The 20,396-nt window shown below is 44.4% G+C and overlaps 1 protein-coding gene and 1 long non-coding RNA gene across 3 annotated transcripts; one reads left to right on the forward strand and one right to left on the reverse strand.

Moving 5' to 3' along the window:
* Nucleotides 1-1,020: 1,020 nt before the first annotated feature.
* On the forward strand, nt 1,021-19,302 carry FGF8 (fibroblast growth factor 8). 2 transcript variants are annotated; one of them, XM_081007104.1, is made up of 5 exons: nt 1,021-1,320; nt 1,502-1,538; nt 3,764-3,944; nt 13,282-13,388; nt 17,796-19,302. In XM_081007104.1, the coding sequence occupies exons 1-5, from the start codon at nt 1,289-1,291 to the stop codon at nt 18,081-18,083; spliced, it is 645 nt and encodes a 214-aa protein (XP_080863230.1). In that variant the 5' UTR covers nt 1,021-1,288; the 3' UTR covers nt 18,084-19,302. The 2 variants fall into 2 exon arrangements, with proteins under 2 accessions (XP_080863230.1, XP_080863231.1); XM_081007105.1 differs by having other exon boundaries at nt 1,022-1,320; nt 3,797-3,944.
* On the reverse strand, nt 5,147-11,821 carry LOC308477963. The gene is made up of 2 exons (XR_013986773.1): nt 11,730-11,821; nt 5,147-5,532 (listed from the first exon to the last, which is right to left on the reverse strand). It is a non-coding gene; the product is annotated as an uncharacterized lncRNA (long non-coding RNA).
* Nucleotides 19,303-20,396: the final 1,094 nt, after the last annotated feature.

The following is a 20,396-nucleotide window of genomic DNA, read 5'->3' on the forward strand; positions in this document are numbered from 1 at the left end:
GACGGATTCCTCACTTTTGCACTCTACCTAGCCTCTAAGGCACACTCGTTTTGCGCCATTATGTGCCGAGCACATGCAGATGGATAGAGAAAGCATGTGTGTGTGTGTTTGAATATCGCACCAACAACCTTCTCACATAGCCATGTGCATAATACACTTTTACCATTAATGACCGTGGAAGCACCCCCAGGCACGGATCCCAACATTTACCCGACATCGCTCCCACGAGCGTTTCTCTCCCCACCGCGACACAAAAGCAGGTGCTTAGACACACTCGCCTCTACACACAGCGATTTCCCTCTCGCGTGTAGCCAAAGCGCCCCACCGTGCTCCAAGACTGGCACACACTTCAGCCTGCTTTCTGCCGCTTTGGCACCCGTCACACACGCGTCCGAGGCTCGTCGTGGGAATCCGCGCCACCCCACCCCCCGGACAGCCTCGTGGGTACGCACACGCGCGATGCCACCGGGCACAGGCCACAACGCACAAGCGCATGTGTGTGATCAGCTCCCCCCTTTCCCTGCCCAGCTGCTGCGTGGGTCTCCATGTGAGAGAGAGGAACCCCCCCCCCCGCCTTCCGAAGGTGCCTCCTCGATAGCCTTCGGGATGCCTCGGAGCGCAGCCTGCCGGTCCCCCCCGCCGGGGGGGAGGAGAGAGGAGGGGGTCTGCCGGAGGGCCATCCCCGGACAGATGAGAAGGGGCTGGCACATTGGCGAGCCGCGCACAAGAGGAGGGACCAGCGCTGGGCCGGTGCGCACTGCCCCCCGGGCGCTTGGAGAGCGAGAGAGCGAGAGGCGCAGCGCCCTCCCTGCCGCCCGGCCGCCTTCCTTCTCCGCAGCCGGCGATCCGCGGCTCAGGAACTGTCAGCGCAGCCTGGGCGCCTGCTCTGCCCCGGAGCCTTGCTGACAGCCGAGCGCCCCTTCCGCGCCTCGCCGGGCTCTAGCGCAGCCGACCCCCGGGCGCGCCATCGCCACTTGGGCCCCCGGAGCAGCCGCCGCAAGACCGGCGCTCCCCTCGCTCTCCCGGCCCCGATCTCCTTCCACAGCGGCGGCGGCGGCTCTCGAGGGCATGGGCTGGCCGCGCCGAGGGAGCCCCTTGCCCTGACCGAGCCGCGTCGGGGAGGCAAGTGCCGCGTGGGGAGCTGGGCGCGGAGAGACGCGCGAGGAAGAAGAGGCAGCCGAAGCAACCGGCGAGCTTAACGCAAAGCGAAAGAAGGGAGGCTGAGAAGCAGAGCCTCCCCCTGTCCCGGGAACCGGCCAAGATCCAGCGCCGGGGGAAACCGCTCAGGATGAATCTCTTCTCGTCCATATTCAGCTATTTGTAAGTAACTGCTGATTATTTGGACTTTCCCGGCTTTCCCTTGCCCTCCCCAAAAAACAACAACCACCCCAACAGTCTCCCTTGATTTTCCATCTTTATTTCTGCTCCATTTCAAAAGCGAAATCACCTCACCATCTACTTTGTTTTTTCCCCCCTTTCCTCCGCTTTCCCATCATTCTAGGCTACTGCACTTGTTTGCTTTCTGCTTGCAGGCACAGGTAAGGAAACTGTTTTATTACTTTTTATCCTTTAAGACATTATTTGGTGCGGCTTGAAGCTCATAGCCAAATCTTTTCCAAGCATCTTTTTTTTAAAAAACGGAAAGCGGTTATAAGAAAAAGAAAAAGTTTAGATAAGGAGTTTGATGGGAAGCGTTTGATGGAGCAACCGAAACACGCAGCAGAACGTTAAATATAACATGTTTGATAAAATTAAACGACAGGAGGTTGGTTAAAGTGAAAGTAGATGCAAGCTGGGTTCAAAAATTGAAATCGCAGACATGAGAAAAGCATGCAAAATCCAAGGCAAGAAATAGATGCTGATTAATTTAAAATGTACTGCAGTGTTTAGCCAGACATTGTGCAAGTGTGTGGATGGATGGATAGATAGATAGGTAGTTATTGTTTGCTGAAATTGCAAGCACCTTTGCTCCGTTGCTGTGATTTTCAAAAGTTTAATAATATTTAAGGGATGGAAATTCTAACCATTATTAACTCTAGCTTGCTGGTCATCGGTAGTGCTGCTAATATATTAAACAACACAGTCTGATACTGTGGGATCTATAACCCTGCTGGTGCAGTATTGATTGCAAATCCAGAGAGCCAAAGACAAATGCAATTTCCCCTAAGAAAGAGAGTGAAGGGGAGAGAGAGAGAGAGAGAGAGAGAGAGAGAGAGAAGGAGAGAGAGAGAGAGATAACAGGTGTAAGGTTCCAAGTTAAAATTGCAAGGATCTCTTGATTTTGTAAGTCGGAGTAACAAAGATCACTCTGAATGTGAAGGAGGAACATGGGAGTTGTGTAAAAAAAAGCTACATTGTAATATTTTGGGGGCGTCAGATGGAAATCAAAGAGTGATGTGGGTGTCCACATGGTCCCCTCATCAGAGCTGGCAAAAGAATCCAGAGATATTATCAAAAGAACCTTCTGTAGGAAACACACACACAGAGACACAAAGGAAAGGAAAGGAAAATTGTCAAGGGAAGACTTCTATAAACTCCAGCTTTGAGGGGGAGGTTACTTTTCCCATTTGCATGGAATAACCTTAGCATTTGACATGGGCAGCGGGTGGGGTGGGGGGAAAAGAGAGAAGAGTCGGGGGTTACTTCGTACACTGCCACCCCATGAGGTTGAAAGGAACAAATCTCCTCAACATTTGCTCAGAATACGTCTTTATAAATGTCAGGGGCAAACTAAACCCCTTCAGACTTAAAAGAGGAATCGGAGATGTGGAGGGGGTGGAAGAATTCTCCTAAGACCAGGCTGTGAGAGAGAGGAGAGAAACAGATCTGAGCAGTGGCAATATCATTGTACAACTGAAGCTACACATAGCCGCTCCCCGCCCCCCCCGCCCGCCAAACTGTTCCATAACAGAATGTACTGCTAACAGGGTTACGAGTACTTTGAATGTGTGGCTGGGGGTGGGTGGGGAGGTGGGAAACCCATAGCCAGCCTTGATGTGTATGGAAAGGCTCATAAATATTAGCTGCAAAGACAATTCCGAACTGCCTCGGCTGCTGACACAACTGATCCCTGTTTAAGGGGGATAAAATATGGCTGCTCCCCCCCTCCACCTTCTTCTTTTGGTCACTGGTTACTCTGGTCCATAGCGCGCAGGGCCCTTACAGCCCCACAAAGCAAAACTCTCAAGCAGGCCACTTGAAAGATCAGGAAAGCAAATACCAAAGACACAGAAACAAGCCCAGTAATTGAAAGCCTTGGGATGATTACCTAGCTAGAAGTCCATCACACTCGCGTGCATGTTGTATTGCCTGGAATGAGACGGATATGAATGATGGAGCCGGTTTATTTTTGCTCTGGTGGTGACCTTAAAGTGATTCCTGCAGAGCCTTCCTGGGTTTGAATTGGAGCAAGCAGGATCGGGACCATGCCTACTTGAGCTCCATGGCGTTTGCGACCTGGTTTAAATCGGCACAAGTCTTTCTGAAATCTGAGAAGCTGTGCTGGTTGTAATTCTGTCCCAAGTGTTCCAGGATCACCTGTGTTTTCTTTATCCCATGCTTGATTCTCAACAATAAATGTCTAGGTAGCGGTTGCAATTTCTCATCCATGCCGGGGTTTCTTATACTGACCTATCACGAACCTGGCTCTGCACTGCACCAGCTCAGAGTGCTCTAAAAAATGCACCAGGAACATGCCGAGAGCGCCTTTCTCGGAGGAGTAGAGATTATAATGGTGTGTTGTATATTTTTCAATTTCCTAAAGGTAACTGTTCAGTCCCCACCTAATTTTACACAGCATGTGAGGGAGCAGAGCCTGGTGACCGACCAACTAAGCCGGCGACTCGTCCGGACCTATCAGCTGTACAGTCGGACCAGTGGGAAGCACGTGCAAATCCTGGACAACAAGAAAATCAATGCCATGGCGGAGGATGGAGATGCTCATGGTAAGGCTGAATATGCAGGCAGAAGGGCTGGGGGAGGGTGGTGGTGCGCGCAGCACAGTAATTAATGATTTCCGTCCTCTTTGTTAGCCAGAAATCATTACAAGTGTTCAGAAGGCAGGGGTCTTGCGATGGAAGAATGTGGCAATCAATATTTGTAATAATAGTACATTGCTTTCCCCCTGGGGATCAGGATGATAGCTCTGATTATGAGGAGGCGTGTGGGTTTTGTTTTTATTTTTTTACACCTGATCTCTCTGACCACCCAGATGATGGGGTGAGTTGCATTTAAAAAACGTTTTTCTTTTGTGGTCGTGGTGAGGAGCGGAAAAGAAGAGGGATGCCCAAACTGTTTAGATTAGAAATAGCTGGTGCATTCCTGCAACATAGCTCTAGCTAGGATCTCTCTCAGTGATACGGAAACAAGGAAGCATGGAGGATGTGACTCGAAGCCCCAGAGTTTCCCAGAGTCTTAGTCAGAGATTGTCACCAACTCAGTCTCTGAGTGCAGCAAACACAGATCTGTGGGATGCATGGGAGGACCTGGCAGCAGATCCTCTTGTTCTCTAAAATAAAGGGGGTATGGCAGGGGAGCCCTGAGCAGCGTGGAAGTTTTAAATAACTTAGATCGTAAGTGTTAATTACCCTTTCAAATGCTCAAGCCACATACAAGAGGGCAAGGTGCTAGCAAAACTGTGGCTTCAATAAACTGTAAGTCTTTGAGCTCCTTTCCTTGCATATGTGAGACACGGGACCAGGTTAGCTGACATTCTGAAAGCTCCGACTTCCTTTATTTTCTGTGTGCTGGCAAAAATGGGTGCATCCTTATGTTGCACATACATATTTGTACATGCAGTATGCATCCTGCTTAGAATTCCTAGCCTTCCACATTAGATGTGATTTCTCCTTTTCACTTACATCTAAACTGCTGCAAACATTCGTCCTCTTATATAGCTTTGGGCTGACTGAAGATTTCAGAATAAACTTTAATAGTTGGGGCTAAGTGGGTTCTGCATGTACAAAGATGTATTTTTAACCTTTCAAGCGAAGCATGCCAGCCTTAAAGCAACCATGAACTGAAGGAGACCAGTTTGTTTCACAAACAAAGTTCCCCCTCCCACTTAAATGTCTTATATAAAAAGAGAGATTACTTTAGATTTAAATGACAATGTTAAGAGAGGCTAGAATGAAATGAGGGAAACAGCTTGAAAAAGAAAAGACCTCTATTAAAACATAATAAAAAGGTTAAGCATTTGAAGAGCTAAGAAGCAAGCTGAGCAATGATCTAAAACAGAGAGAGAACACAAGCAGTTTTTCAGATGTAAAGTTTTAAAAGAGTCGCAAGTCTGTAAATGTTAAAATAGAGGTTCAGGATTGTTCTATATGAATCTCTGGAGAGACCCCCATGTCTGGAAGAGCTATTAAAACTCTTCTTACTTTCACCTTTTTTAACATTTCCTGAATACTTTCTCCTCTTCGCAGTCCAGTTAGGGGATCAAGTGTGCCTCGCTGCATTTTTTCTGCATCTACGTAGCCACTTTCCCTTCAAAGTTTGAGCACGAAACATAATTTTTCTGGGATAAATCTGTCACTGAAGTGAAAGAATAGAGTTGAAAATGTTAAGCTCCCCACCCCACCCCAAACAAAATCAACCTTTCGCACCATTAACATCAAATATTAAAACCTCAAGTCTTTATTTTATATTAAGTATTGAAATTGGGAGGGAGGGCGCTGAAGATTTTTCCTTTTTAAGTGATTTATTTCTGCCAATGACCATTTTCTCTGCTGTGACATTTTTACGGCTGACTTAATGTCAGGTCCATTTTTCTCGGTTATCTGTCTTGATTGTCAATATCTTTCTCCGTTTTCTAATTAGGAGCAAAGCCCCATGCATCTTAAACCTTAGTCCACCTCTCTGAGCTCTGTTTAGCCGTCTATAATCTGGATTAAAATGGTCTTTATCTGTATGAGAAGGAAATTGTTCTGAAAGTGAATGATAATTGCTGTATTGGATTCTGGCTGTGTTGACGGCTGGCATTTGCTACTGGGACCTGGCTGCCGTACATATTTTCGTGCTGCCTGGGGCCTGGGATGCATCTTCCACTGCTGTGGCTCTTTGTAGGCCAGTTGTACTTAACTCTTTGCCCTTCCTGCCCCACTGTGAATCCACGTCTCTGCTTTCGAGCAGAGTTCCAAGCCAGCAGGGCCTGCCAAGCGACCAGCGATTCAGCGCTGGAGGCCGGTCACCAAAGCGGCTCGTGTGGCAAGGCAAAGCCCACCAAACAGACAATAAATCAGAAAGAGCCTTTGAAAAGGTGGAAAGGACAAAAAAGGGGGGGAAAGAGAGAAGCAGCAGCATGTGTTGTTCTGCCTCCGTTCAGGGCTGATTTTCTGTGTCTTTCCATCAGTCAGCAGAAGAGAGCATGGAAATTGATGCCCTTTAAACCTTTTACTGCTCTCTTGATCGACCTCCCTCGCTCGTGCCCCCCAAAGACAGATAAATAAGGGGACCTTGTCTATGTGGCTCAATGAAGAGGAGTCGGGGGTCCAATTGCTCTTTGGCAGGGGGTGGGGAGACGGGGACTTACAGATGTTAATATTTTATAGGAAGGAGAAGTGCTAAAATTAACGGGGTTGTAATGGGTCGGAAGAAGTGATGTGATGTTGTAATTCATACACAGCACAGTGTGCAGACAGGGAGGGAAGCAGCCATTCTACCAGGGCTTGGACCACCAAGGCTTGGGGCCTAGTCTAAAGGCTTAGTTTAGATAACTGTTTTCATTACTGCTGGTGAATCCCCAACTACTGACACGGTTGTTTTCTAATCTTTCCTTGTTCACGTGTGTCGAGCCATCCTCCACTATTGTTAATATTGTGGATGTTGGCCCCTGTTGAGGAAATATTGTTATTTTGCCTCAGAGAAACTGAGGAGAATAATAATGTTGTGGTGAGGTCCTGGCCTTTCACAGACAAAACATGCTGGTTGCAAGAGTTGGGACCTGAATGATCAAAAGGGCAGAAACAACTCCCCTATGAGGAAAGGTTGCTGTGTTTGAGGCTGTCCCCCCCTCCCCCCCACTACAAAAAGCCAAGTAAGTAAGGGGGCATGATCAAAGTTTGTAAAATTATGAATGGTGTGAAGAAAGTTGGGTCTGAATGGTGGGAGGTTTAGGAAAGGCAAATGGATGCATTTCTTCACACAATATATAGTTAAACTCTTGGATTTGCTACCACAATATGTGTTAATTGCCACCAACTTGGATGGCTTTTAAAACGAGACTAGACCCTTCAGCTATTAACAGAAGCTAGTCTTGATGGCTGTGTACTACAACTTCCAGTATACCTCTGAATGCCGGTCACTAGGGAACAACAGTGGGACAGGACTTTTCCCCTCATGTCCTTCTTGCAAGTTTCCCATAGGCATCTGGTCCACCACTGTGGAACACTGGGTACAAGACCAGATGGGACTTTGACCTGATCAAACAAGGTTCAGTCTTATGTTCTTATGAGAATGAGAGCAGAACATATATCTGGTGCTGAATATGTAATAGGATGAATTTCTGTGGGAAATAGTATGGATCCACTGGTGTTTCTATGGTCCATAACTCTCTTTATTGAAGTCAAATATCCAGGGCCTGTTACTTTAGGATCCTGCCCATCCAAATCTAGTTTTCCTTTTGCCCATCTACGCAGTAATATTTGTTGGATGCTTTGTACCCCAATTATTATTATTATTCTTTAGAAGACATCTGAAGGCATCCCTGTATAGGAAAGGTTTTTTTAATAATGTTTAATGTTTTATTATATTTTTATATACATTGGAAGCTGCACAGAGTGGCTGGGGCAACCCAGTCAGATGGGCGGGGTACAAATTATCATCATCATCACCAGAGGAAGAGACTGTTTCTCTTCATAATCCATCCCAGGTTTGCTCCAGGCCCACTACTTTGCCAAATGAGTGTTGTGTGTGTGTGGTGATGGAGGAGTGAGCTGTAGGTTCGTGTGAAATAACATACCCCAGAAAAGCATCTTAACCAGCCCCTAGCAATATACATAAATGCAGCTTCCATTAGCTCAGGCATACTAGGTTTGAGACCATTGATTTATTCTTAATTTGTTACTGTTGCGTCTTGGGTTTTATTGCTCCTGTTTATTTAGCTCTAACAAAGTGTCAGACACTGGGCAGGCCATAGAACAAGCCTTGTAAGCCAACTCTGGGTTGAAAGATATGGTGGAAATCAAATAAATAAATAAATAAATAAATAAATAAATAAATAAATAAATAAGCAAGTGATACAGTCCCTGCCTTCCAAGCTTTGTAAAATCGATAGGACAAAAGGGAGAGGGGCAGAGCTTGAGAAAGGTTTCAAGTTGTCCTCATGAATGGCTAAAAAGAGAAAGCATTGTGGAGTGTAGTGGCCTTTTAAGCACTGGCTTCATGGCCACAGCACTGAAGGATTTCCCATGGTCCTATTCAGATTGGAAATACCTCGCCCCCTTGCCCTGCCTGAGGAAGCCAGATCACAAGGGCAAAATGAGAGGTTTGTGCACAGCCAAAGTCAAGGGCCAAAAAGCCTTGTAAAGGTCAAAGGGCAAGGTATAAGTGAAATAGAAAAGTCTACTCCTGCAAATGAACTGCAACTGCTTCTGAAGTGTCTCTCTTCCTATGAAGAAGGATATTTAAAAAGCATCTTTTGATGCTTTTTCATACAATGCTTATAGCACATCAAATGTAGAGTAGCTGCTTGATTGTTGCAAGGGATTTAAACATCTTACTTCAAAAAACCTCCCATTTCAGGCACATCACAATTTCCTAACTTTCAGATCATCGCAATACAGTATATTATTGCTGGTGTAAAAAGGCCATTGCGTTTTGAAGTGATGCTGTCTGGAACATGGCAGTGCTACAATTGGCTATTGATTAAGCCCAGCATCACTGATAATGAGTGAGACAGTCTGGACCCAAAATGTCCCTCAACCAAACCTCAGGCAGCTGGTGACCCAAACCCTAGTGGAGGCTTGCATAAGAGCTAAGCTGGTTACAAAGTGGGAAAATGATCCTCATCAGTTTGCTTGCCCACATCGGACCAGACAGCAAGTCTATATGTTTTTGCCCATTTTCACAACTTGAATAGTTTCTTTGACCCTTTCCTGTGTCTGTAGGTCAGATGAGAAACCTTCATTAGCTAAAATTCGTTCTTCTGTTTAAAACTTTCTCACTTCCTTTTTCTCTCCCACATTAGCAATATTCACATGTGATACATTCCAGATGAAAAATGTTGGTGTTAGGGAAGATCCACATGTTGTCATTGAAGACAGTTTCCTAAGTCTCCCCAATTCCCTCAGCCAGGCTGACTCCTAATATTGGAGCCACTCTTGGGAAAACATGGGTTAAAATGACTGGGGGAAGGTGGAACATTTGCAGGAGAGAATTAGAGGAGGGTAAGCACCCCCTGCCAGTTCTCCTCTATACCCTCCCTATATTAGCATTATGTAAACCCATGCAAAGTTTGAAATCCTGTGGGTTTTTTCGTACTGGGAAGTTCCACCCTTAGTGTCACAGGTGAATATATCCCTTGGTTTGAGGATTTAGCTGGCATTTCTACTTGATGTCCTGAGTCTTGACAGTTTTGCTTCTTTTGGAAGCACCTTCTCTTTTTGGTAAACTGAATGCTCCACTTCTTTTATAATGAGGTGCTATCATCCAGCCTTTCTAGGTGTTTGTGTTATGGAAATGTGCTGTAAAAACTATCATCTGATTGGTTGAGCACAAGAAGCAGAACAGGAGAGGTTGTGTTTATGTTTTGCCTAATGATTAGAACAAACTCATTCGAGTTTTGCATTGGGGTGGGTGAATCATTCAGCAGCAAAGGTAATGCAGGAAAGCTGCTTTTTCTCAGCAAATTTCAAGGTCTCTTTTGATCCTTCCTCTGACTGATTAGAGTTTTCAGCTTTGTATTTGTGGATATGAGGCATGAATACCACAGACCACATATAGCTTGACGATGCATAAGGTTTGTGTATGAAACTCAGGATCACTTTTTCTTCAGAAACCCTTGTCAGACATAGTAGGTCCCAGACTCTAGAATTTGGGGAAAAGGCACTGACTCATTATTTACTAGAAGGATTCCCTTACCCCCTGTGTGCCCACTGGACCACTTCAGTCTATGGAACTGGCCATTTTACAAGCGCCAAATAATGTTCGCTACATGCTTGCAAGTAATCAATCTTTCAGATAGGCAGCACCCACTCTTTAGAAGTCCCTATTCATTAATATTAGGCAGGCACCTTTGTGGTATTGGTTTTACCAGGCATGTAATTTTGACACACAATTTTATTATGTACAATTGTTTAAAAATTGCAGGTTTCGTTTGTATATAAAAATTACGTTAACTTTTTCTTAATGTTTGCTTTTATTGATTTTTATTTCAAATGAATATTTTAGATTTTTCTTTGCAAGCCCCTTAGAGGCCTTCTATTGAGTAAATTGGACATAAACATCAATTGACAAACAAACAAATATTCCCTGCACTGCCACAGCAGCAGCAAATACATGCTGCAGCTGGAGATTTGAGACAGAGGTTTGTTGAGTCCAGTTGAGACCCACAGGGTTCTCAGTGTCTCCTACAGTATGCCAATCCTTCCAATATAACTGCATAACCGAATCACTTCCATTGTTAAGTCTGATCAACTTGTTGTGACGGCTAAAACCATTTTACTTTGCTCTGCGATAGGGGCAGGAAACATGCAGCCCTCCAGTTATTGCTGGACTACAACTCCCATCATACCTGACCGTTGGCCATGCTTGCTGAGACTAATGGAACATAACAACATAGGGGTACAGGTTCCCTGCCCCCGCTCTAGAACATCTCATTGCTCCCTCCCAGATTCCCAAGTACCAAGCTACCATCATTAAAGCTTCTGGCCCATTCTGCAGATAGACTCCTGCAGATATATTGGTTTCAAAACTATCCATGATGGTGGCAGGTGCATTAAATCTGGGCCTGCCTTGGTAGCAGAGAAAGGAGGAGCAGAGTCTCTTTCTAAGAGCAAAGGGGACATGTGAGGGATTGGACCCCTTCCCTCTCCAGTGCCTTGTCAAAAAAATTTCACTATAATGCTTTCCGTGCAGCAAAATGAGCCTAGGACTGCCTGTAACCTGTCCTGTTCACAATAGGTGATGGGATGAGATGGTCCTAGACTGGACTTCCCTCCTGTCTCTCTGTGTGTGAGTGAAACATGTGTGAAATTGAGAATCACAAACAAGAACCATTTTGCCTGTACCCAAGACATGGTGAATTCCATAATGTGACATTGCTAGAGGAATAAAGTCTAACTTGTCATAACTGGCACTGCAACAGCAATGGGAGACAAGTACTGATGATGTATTGAGCATCATCAAGAGTAATGACTACCTGGGTTCTGGCTTGTGAGCAAACCTTCCCTTTAAAGTCATAAAGAGCAAAACCAGTTTTGGTGCCTGGGACACTCTGAATTCCCATTCAGCTGACCAAAAATGCTGCACAGTACAGAAATGTTGCTCTGTTTCCTCTCTTTCATGTACAATGACAGAGAAGGGCTGGAATGGGTGAGATGGCCCTTTGGGGCTGGCTGGCTCCATCTCTTTGGGGTTCCTGCAGCGGCAAGAAGAAGGGGACGAGCCATTGATCTGTGATTTGCATAGCTGCTTTGAAAGTTAATCAATGCCTCCATTAAAAAAACTGAGACTAAATCAATACGCCCTCTCAACTCTCGCAAAGGTGAAATGCATTAAGGGGCTGCCCTTACCCTTCCTGGCTTCCTCTACCAGCTGCAAAGTCAGCATCAGTGCAGAGAGACAGAGAAAGGACTTAAACTGATCATATGGAGCTTCCTGACCTACACAGAAAAGAGATACAAGAAGAGCAAGGGGACCAAGTATAAAAATACCAAATTAGAAACTAATTTTCCTGCTGCTACTGCCCAAATCATTGTGTGTCCTTTTAAAGTAGGATGATTTAAAGCAATTACTGGCCCGGGCTTTATATTAACCTTGTGTCCTGTAGCCTTTCTGCGTTGTGTGCCCAGTTATTTCTCTATAATGAGAGGACAAGAGATCTTTTGCTCAAAACAGCAACTGGAAGTCCATTGGTTTCAGAAATGGAAGTATATAAGACATTCCATCCAGCGCTGTAAGACTTGCAATAGCCATCATGCATGGCCGACTCTTGAAAATAGGTCTGATTCTGTCTATTGCTTGAATTTAAGATGTCCGTTTCCTGAAGAAACAGGACTGCTGAAACACCTGCTGAAAACTTTTCTATTCCACCAGGCTTATGCAGGCAATTAAGAATACATCTCCCACAATGATCTATTGATGTTTGTTTTTAATTTCCTTTTGCTTTTAACTAGTTTTTAACTTTCTAAGATTTTATTGTCTGGTTTTATGTTTTTATATCATTGTAAGCCATGGTGATATATTTTTTATCATACAGCGGTACAGAAATATTTTTTATAAATAAATAATAAGTAAGAAAGAGATTTCGCAACCTTTGAATGGAAGCACCATTGTTTGTTTGTTGCTGCTACTATGGGTGAACAATCAGGGAGCCACCCAGTACATGTAGTGACTGTGTACACCACATTTTTTCCAGGCTTTTCCACTGATTTTGATGGCAGTGGCAGCAAAAAGAAAAGAAACTTAAAATAGACACAGCACTTGGGTGAGGAGAGCCTAGTTCCTTGATGGTGGGAGGGATGCAAATCACCTCCTACCCTAGCCATTGAATCAATCATTTGATGAGAGGAGAGGAGGCAATAGCTCTCTTCCTCAGTTGATGTGCGGGGAGGTGAGAGGGATGTGTGTTTGTGTGTGTGTGTTTAAAAGACAGGGTATGGGGTACTAGATATGCCCACTTTTGGCCACACCCATCACTAGCAGGTCGCTTTTGAAGGGTTGGCCAAGGTTGACTATGACACTTGGTCTTATAATTAGTTCACCCTGATCCTTCTCTTAGGGGAGGGCCATAGCTCAGTGCTAGAGCATCTGCTTTGCATGTAGAAGGTCCCAGGTTCCATCCCCGGCATCTCCAGTTAGAACTGGGACCATCCACTGTCTGGCAGAAAAGTATTGTAGACAATACTGAGCTATATGGACCAATAGTCTGACTTGATAGAAGGCAGCTTCCTATGTATTACTGTAACAAATGCTATAAGCATCCCTTCCCTTTGGTTGCGTGGTCCGTCCTGCCTAAGAAAATGCTAATTCGAGAAGACAAATTGTCCTCTTGGAGTGCTGTATGTGGTGCCCATCTTGTAATATTCATGTGACTCATTTTCTTGCCATCTTCTCCCACTCCAGCTAAGCTCATTGTGGAGACCGACACATTTGGGAGCAGAGTAAGAATCAAGGGGGCTGAGACAGGCTTCTATATCTGCATGAACAAGAAAGGAAAGCTGATTGGCAAGGTAAGGGGGCTTCGGGGTAGGAATTGCTTGCTGTGCAACAAGGGGAGGAGCAGGACAGTCTTCTCAGGAACAAAATATGGGAATGGAGGGGCAAAAGGGCCTACAACTGAAGCTGGAAGCGAGCTTGTTCACACGCATTCGCTGATGCTGTATTTCATGTGGATACTGCTGTGGTTAGTCAGAACCACACAATTCAAGCAAATATCTAAAGATGAGGAGCAGTAGAGGTTGGTCCATTAGAGCAGCGCCACTCCAGCCTCAGCCTACCCTCAATGACAAAAACATTCCAAGACTGAAAATCTGCTGCATCAACTCTTCTCCATCATTAATATGCTGGGCAAGTATCTGGAGGCCCTCTTTCGCATGGCCAGAAGTAGCAGACAATTTAAAAGGCTTGAACATACACACACACTAACCTCTTGCTATGGGAGGTATCAGATGGCTTTTCTCTCAGGTTATGTCTCCATTGGAGGGGAAGTCTCATTTCCCCAACACTCAAGCAGCAACCCTGTATTGCTGAGAAACACGATGCCACCTACTGCCTCCATTCCTCTTCAGGTTACAATGTACAGGGTTGTTGTGAGACTATCACAGGCACCTATTTGATAGAGCCTGTGACATTCATAGAATCATATATTCATTGGGTTGGGGAGGGGGCAGTCTTTTAGACAACCCCCTAGTCAATTACATATGCAGGAAATACATTAGATTACATACATTTTCTATCTATCTATCTATCATCTATCTATCTATCTATCTATCATCTATCTATCTATCTATCTATCTATCTATCATCTATCTATCTATCTATCTATCTATCTATCTATATCATCTATCTATCATCTATCTATCTTTATCATCTATATCTATCTATCTATCTATCTATCTATCTATCTATCATCTATCTATCTATTCATTAGTGTTAGAGCATCCCCAGCAAATGGCTGTCCAGTTTCGGACAGAAGGTTTCTAGGAAGGAAAAGTTGGGCAACTCCCTTTGTGATTCGTTCCAATCAGGAAGTGTTCCTACCACTAAGACAATTTTTCCTAAAATCTGCCATCCCACAACTTAAGCCCATTTCTGATAACAAAAGTCTCGCCTTCCTCTCCCTCCTCTCCTATTAACATGCACAAGTTTGGGATGCTCATAACTGTTCACCAAAACACAACCACCATGCAAATAATAAATGAAAATACCAAAGCAATATACTATAGAAAAAACAATATACTATCCAAAAACCAGTTAGGATCTGAAGATTTGCTGTGGTAACCTGCTCTGTATTTGTATGGTTTACCACTTATGCACATGCAGTGTTGCTGTTTCATATTAAATGCATCACACCCTTTGATCAATTAAAAAAAGCAGAATACACTAAACCAGATGAAAACCCAAGAATTAGCCTAGAAGGTCTCCTCTCCACTCCCTATAAATACAGCTATCCTCAAGCATCTCCTTTATCTGACACCTACTTGTCAAATAAACTGTTTCACTGTTCAAAGATGCTAGCCAGGGGACATTTTCTCCCGCTGCAAAGAAAGAAAACAAATTGTCCAAGCCCTAATCAAGCATACTATGGAGTAAGATCCATTGAACTTGGCGACTCCTGAATAAACATATTTAGGATGGCACTGTTGGTCTTCTTTGTAACAAGGTGTTTGGGGAGTTTTTGCTTTCAGAAAAAGCATTTCAATATGCTGTAATAAGAAATGATACAGTTCAGGAAAAGCTTTACCAGCTGATTTTGCTGATGTGTGTAAACTGGCCCTGAGCACAGATCTAAGACTTATTGGAAGCAGAACTTAGAATGTGTTTGCTACCAAGAGTGAGAGAAAAAAAAGCATGATTGAATTAGACTTTACAGCAGAGGTAGGGGGCCTTTTTAAACTCAAGGGTCACATGCTTGAGGAACATGCTCAGGGGCTGCAAACTAGTAGTAACACCCCTTTTCTTATTCTGCTGCCCACGCCTATTCCTTTCTCCCCCCTCTCTTCTCTTATTACCCAACACAAAAACACAGTGGGCTGTTCATTGGAGAAGTGCTTGCTCTCTTCTTCCACCAGTGACTTCCTTGGCTTCCATGCTGGGGGCTAAGAAAGCAGCTTGCTTCTCTCAGGGTCCAGCACTGAAACATTGTTCTCTATCACCCCACATTATACTGTAGCCTTGGCTTTACCCTTAAAGAATGCCCATATGAAGCAACTCCACTTTTCTAGCACCTATCTAAGAGCATAAGATGAGTCCAGCATCCTGTTCTCACAGCATCCAACCAGATGCCAATGGGAAGCCTGCAAGCCAGACATGAATGAGTGCCCACCTGGGATTACTAGCAGCTGGTATTCAGAGGCATCTAGAAAAACGCTTATTTTTTTGGCCCATCAGCATTTGCAAAAATAGTTCTAGTTCTACCAAAACAGTCCACAAAAGCCCTAGTGTCCTAGCTGAAGAATATACCGTACATTGTTCATTAAATTCTGTTCATTGCACTATAGTGCAGAATTTCAAATCTTGGGAAGAACTGCACACACACACACACACACACATACATATATATTTAAATTTCCCCTTGGAATAAGCCAAGCCACAAAGGCAGAGAATGGCTGTAGCTCAGTGGTAGTGTGCACACTTTACATGAAAATGGTCCCTCTTAGGCTCAGTCTTCAGAAAGGGCTGTGAAAGACCCTTCTCTGAAACCCTGGAGAGACGCTGCCAATCAATGTAAACACAATGTTGAGCTATACCAGGCTTCCTCAAACTCAGCCCCCCAGATGTTTTGAAACTACAATCCCCATCATCCCTGACCACTGGTCATGCTAGCTAGGGATCATGGGAGTTGAAGGCTAAAAACATCTGGAGGGCCGAGTTTGAGGAAGCCTGAGCTATACAGAGCAATAGCCCAACTCTGTTTAAGGTGATTTCCTATGCTCCTTCCTGCATAAGCACTTACTTTGCTTTGCCAGCAGTGACCTTGCAGTTTCTCCTCTCTGCAGAATTACTTGCTCAGCCATGGATAATTAACCATATGACCTTCCAACAGCTTAGCTTTCCTCAACCTAGACGTCCTCTTCTTCCTTTTACTTTTGTCCTGGGTGCTGCTTGTGTGATCTGTTCCTGATTAGAATCAATCAGGGGACAGGTGGCTGCATTGCTTGCATTCCAATAAGTATTTGAGTGCTTGTTGCCCTTGCCTCATTTCTCAGGTACAGTGGTACCTCGGGTTACAATCACTTCGGGTTACAGACTCCACTAACCTGGAAGTAGTACCTCGGGTTAAGAACTTTGCCCCAGGATGAGAACAGAAATCGTGCGGTGGCAGTGAGAGGCCCCATTAGCTAAAGTGGTACCTCAGGTTAAGAACGGACCTCTGGTTCATAACCAGAGGTACCACTGTATTGACTAGGTTGGTACTTGATGGGTTGACTAGCTATATATCTTCTATCAGCCAACGATGTCAACCAATCCTAGCGTGAGTGTGCTGAAGTAGGTCTGAGCATAGCTGCAGTATCCTGGAGGTGGGGCGGAGGTGGGATGGTGGGGAACATTTCCAAGTAATATTAAGCATAATCTTTGCACATAATCATCCACTCTCTTTGCTAGTGTAAGGCTGAGGACAGTAGAAATTCACAATCTAGGTGATTCCTCTTGAGTCCCCTCTGAGTTTGCCAGTTGGTGTGAAGTGTCAGGTTGGGGTTGAATGTGAGCCACCAAACAATCCTATATGCATCCCTCATGAGTTGCTTTGCATTCAAACAAAGCAATCCTTAGCAACATCCCAGGTCTGTCAAGTTTTCTCATAAGTGCTAAGGACACTTTGCACCTTCTGAAGGTGGCCTTTTCAATATAGATCTACACATTATGGCAGATCTACACATTACACTTTAGCCAGAGACAACTTCACAAACCAATACATAGCTAGAGAAAACCGTTTGATGTGAACTGTTTAGTTTGCGCCTGAGAGGTTGGATAAGGTAATATCAGATGTCCAGGGATTTATGGAAATGTGTGTTTATTGAACTGAATGTTTAGATAGCTAAACAGGAGGTATTAGTACTAGTGGTATACTAATATTAAAACCGTGGATACCCCCAGTTTTGTAATTTATATTCCTGGAGTTCCCACAAACTTTGAATTGGATGCCTTGACTGTTCTGGATAATACAAAGTACAAAATAGACTTAACTGTTTCCTTTGGTACATCATTGGGGATGTTGATTAGACAATAAGCATTCTTGGCATAATAGCACCCAGGTCAAACAGTGTTCAAAGCATGGTCAAGCGCTATCACTGCTTACAAAGTCCCTGCCCCCCTATTTTTAGACCAGGACAACCTGGCTCTGGTTCCATGGGGAGACATGGGGAAAAGATGAAGGGCATCTCCATTCACTTATCTCCTATTGTTCCCACCTGCAGAGCAACGGCAAAGGCAAGGACTGTGTCTTCACCGAGATTGTGCTGGAGAACAACTACACAGCATTGCAGAACGCAAAGTACGAAGGGTGGTACATGGCCTTCACCCGCAAGGGGCGTCCCCGCAAGGGCTCCAAGACTCGCCAGCATCAGCGTGAGGTGCACTTCATGAAGCGGCTACCCAAGGGCCACCAAACGACAGAGCCTCACAGACGCTTCGAATTTCTCAATTACCCTTTCAACCGGAGGAGTAAAAGGACTCGGAACTCCAGCCCCAAGCCCACCCCCTGACCCACCACCCTCCTTAGTGCCACTTGGGTCCACCCTCCTTTCCCTTTTTTTGTTGGAGGACATTCTGTAGAGACTTTTAACTGATGGACAATGCCTAGAGACTTAACCTGTGATGATAATTAAAACGAGGGTGGAAGAAGAGGGGGAAACCAAACTTGATCTAGTTGTTTATAATTGTTTGTTTTGTGTTTTTTAAAAAACAAAAAAGAGACTCTATTTTTGTATTCCAACTTTACTGCTTTTTAAAGAAAAAGCACTGTAACGTTAAAAGACTTGTGAAGGGTTGCTCTTCACTTAAGAAACATTTTGAGTCCATGGGGGGCGTGTTATGTTTTAATAGACTGTTAAAAAAAAAAAGTGGGGTGGGGGTGGGTAGGAGGTAGTTGATCTAGGGGTAAGCATAGAACCTGCCCTCTTCAATCAAATAATAAATTTTGGGACCAAATTTCTACCTCAGATAAAACAAACGTAATAGAAACACAACCCATCCAGAGCTTTTGTGCAAGTTCCATTTATTTTGATGGGTCTGTGTGGATGTTCCTGGTACCTGCAGACTGTGGCCTTTCTCAGAGTCAATTGAGTGCAAGTCCCTTTGTAACCAGAGAGAGACTTGCAGGCACCAACAGGGTGGGATGTGAAGTCACTGTTTCCATTTCTGAATGAGAGAGCGAGAGCAGAATCCCCAAGGAAGAATGAATGAACGCCACCACAGAGGTGGTGCTGAGATGAGGGCCGCTAGTTTTGCTTTGTATGTTCTATCCAAGCTGATCATGTCTCCAGAGGTCTGCATTTTTATTATTATTCTGTAGACCATTTTTTTTTTGTATTTGTTATGACAATAAAGTGCCACTGAGTTCAAATGTTATATATTTCCCCATTACACCCGTTTCATCCAAGGTGCTTCTTGTCTCAAGTTTCCCAATGAGACTGAACTGGGATCTCACTCATGTTATAGGCATGGAGGATGGCTGGGCCCCTAAAAAGCCAAAAGGAAAATAAGAAAGGAAGCCTTGCTCCCACTAAACTGGTGTTAGCAATTTGAACCTCTCCTCAGCCCATATCTGACTCCTCACAAATGTTGCCTGGCCCCTCACTTGCCAACCTTGACAAGAGCTTGCAGCCTTGCTTGCAGATTCCCTCTTTGGCCAAGAAACCCTTGAGAAGAATCTTATACCAGGGCTGTGTAACAGGTTGGTCCATGGTCGATCCTGGTTGATCTTGGGACCCTCATCAAATTACCCCTCCAAAAAACTTTGTAACAACTTAACAACTACTTTGGCTCCCTAAAAAAAGCTCAACAACTTTGACCACTGCCAGTTTTTTTTTATAGTGGGAGTAGATCAGTCTCTTGGAATTTGGATAACCCTGTCCTATACTGATGGGGGTTTCTGTGTAAGAGATGCTGATTTTGGCCTTTAATCACCACAGAAAATATTGCTTGCCTTACTGCCTGTGTCCCAGTTTATTTCTCTGCAGGGAGGCTAGATTAGATCCAGCTACGCAAGCCTTGAATGGGCTGCTGAATGGTGGCATCTTTTGTGTAATCAGGAACTTCAGAAGGCTTAACTAATACTTTTAAGGGTGAGGAGGGAGGGAGAGATGCTGAGTAGGACGTTTGGTTTGAAAGGGGTACTACTTTGCAAAGGATTATTTAAAATAACAACAAAAGAAAAGATACTTTTGAAAACTTCAGTGTGTGGAAGCTGTGAGCTGGCTTGTTGTCACAGCACATCTTTCTTGTGGGGTAGTTTGTCTCCTTGAGGGATTTTTTTTTAGAAAAATTGTTACTGTGTACAAATTGAATATGAAATGATCTGAAATATTTATTTAATATGTGCATTAAATTTTTCTACTAGTATAAATGAGGTGTGCTCTCTCTGGCTGTGTGATTTCTAGCAGGGCTAGGAATCTTCTTTTTTTTTGGGTGGTGCTGGAGGAAGACAAAGGATTGGGAGGGGGAAATTTGCAAACACCAGAGGTGAGAAAAAACTGGGTTGCAAATCCTTTAAGGGTTGGCACCTGGCTTTGGCTCTCTGGGGACAGGTCATCACAACAGCTGCTTGTGTTTCTTGTGGACATTTTAACAATGTAACTAATTGTCGCCTTTGAAAAGTCTTGGAATGGGAGTATTTTTTTCAAAGCTTGTGGTGGTGTCCAGATTCTTAACAGCTTGGGAAGGGCAGCTAGTATGGCTACAGGAAACTTTGAAATGCTGGCTTAAATTATCAATACTCTGGAAATTGAATTAAAAGCATTTTGGTAGCTAAAAGCCAGAAGCACCCCTCCCCCCCAAAAGGAGAGGATGACACGCTT

Source organism: Podarcis pityusensis (assembly GCF_964106645.2).
Source record: "Podarcis pityusensis genome assembly, chromosome: 5".
Lineage (NCBI taxonomy): Eukaryota > Metazoa > Chordata > Lepidosauria > Squamata > Lacertidae > Podarcis > Podarcis pityusensis.